The sequence below is a fragment of the Helobdella robusta genome, assembly GCF_000326865.2.
Source record: "Helobdella robusta unplaced genomic scaffold HELROscaffold_418, whole genome shotgun sequence".
NCBI classification, from domain to species: domain Eukaryota; kingdom Metazoa; phylum Annelida; class Clitellata; order Rhynchobdellida; family Glossiphoniidae; genus Helobdella; species Helobdella robusta.
Genome location: NW_008704974.1, coordinates 6573 through 8134, shown reverse-complemented (window position 1 = coordinate 8134; position 1562 = coordinate 6573). Strand labels below are relative to the sequence as shown.

The following is a 1562-nucleotide window of genomic DNA, read 5'->3' as shown; positions in this document are numbered from 1 at the left end:
GTAAGTGTGTGTGTGTGTGTATTGAGTATTGTGTGTTTGTTGTGTGCGTGTGTATGTCTGTTGTGTGTAATGAAAGTGTGTGTGTGTGTGTGTGTGTATGTATGTATGTGTGTGTGTGTGTATGTGTGTATATATATATATATATGTGTGTGTGTGTGTGTGTGTGTGTGTGTGTGTGTGTGTGTGTATGTATAATGCTTGGTTGTGTGTTGTTGTTTATGCTCAAAATGATTTGTGTATGTGTATGTGTGTTTACTAAGATACTAAGATAAGTGTGTATATGTGTTTGACTGCATGCATGTATGTGTGCTTGTGTGTTTGTGTGTGTGTGTTTGGTTGTATATCAGGTCCTTATTTATACAAAGATAAGTATGTTTGGGTGTTTTATCTTGGGCTCCTAACCAACGTAATGTGAATGGGTCTGTGGTGCTTGCTTGTGCTATGCATGATATTAACTGTGTAATGAAATGGTTGCTTGCTTGCTTCTATTATTGAATATTTAGAATTTTATCGGCACACATGTGAAAACGAACACATTCATATAAACGTTTGTGTGTTGTGTGTGTGTGTGTGTGCGTGTGTGTGTGTGTGTGTGTGTGTGAGTGAGTGGTGAATGTGTATGCGTGAGTGTGTGAACCTATCATACAAGTATATTTCATACTTTTATATAAGTCCTGAAAGTACATGTTTGGTGAATGAATGGAAAAAGAAAGTGCGTTTTGCCCTGTTGTATCCTTTGTTAAAATGGTGTTCATTGTATTGTAAACATATGCAAGATTTTATTGTATTGTATCGTAAACAAATGTTTACCGTACTGTCTTGTAACATAAAAATTAGTTTACTGTATTACGTTGTATCGTAAAAACTGTTTTCCATCATAAACTGTATGATATTCCCAATTAAAATTTATAGAACTCCGAAATTCTACTGAGTACTTGCTCTCAGTTATAACAATGTTTGTTATCCCAGATGCGATATTATTGTAAACGATCGAGTGAGTGGCGTTCAAGTGTTCAGTTGCACAAACAAGCACGCTAAACACATACATACATCATACAGAGAGGGAGAGAGAAAGAGAAAGAGAGAGAGAGAGAGAGAGAGAGAGAGACACAGACACACACACACACACACAGACATAGAAAGTTGTTTAAAACTTTTTTGTCATAGTTTATTGCAGCATTTAATCGTTCAGTCGTGTGAGAAGTGCCATCGTGGTATGCCAAACAATTGTGTTTCGGCTGATTTATGCTCGTAAAAATAATTAATCTATAACGTTTATCATTGCTTAGTTGTTTTTTTTAATGGTTTCGTTTTGTTGTGTTGAACTTTTTGTATGTTTTACATCGTGAGAATGAACATACAAATACGTACAAATAACATTTTATGAGTTTGTATGCTGTGAGGGAACACACTAAGACACACATAAACACATTTAGAAACACATTTACACACATGTAGTCTAAACACACATACACGCATTTAGTAACACATATACACATTTTGACTCANACATACACATGAATTGATATGCACAAACGCATACAAAACGTATTTATCTACAA

The 1562-nt window shown here is 35.0% G+C and overlaps 1 protein-coding gene across 1 annotated transcript in view; it reads left to right on the top strand.

Annotated features, from left to right (window-relative positions):
* Positions 1 to 969: 969 nt before the first annotated feature.
* Positions 970 to 1562, top strand: part of HELRODRAFT_184413 (hypothetical protein) — a gene marked incomplete at both ends in the record, with an annotated part of 6657 nt that continues 6064 nt past the window's right edge. The window contains one exon of the mRNA XM_009025455.1: positions 970 to 994. Within this exon, the coding sequence (XP_009023703.1) occupies positions 970 to 994 (25 nt within the window). The remainder of the gene's footprint in view (positions 995 to 1562) is intronic.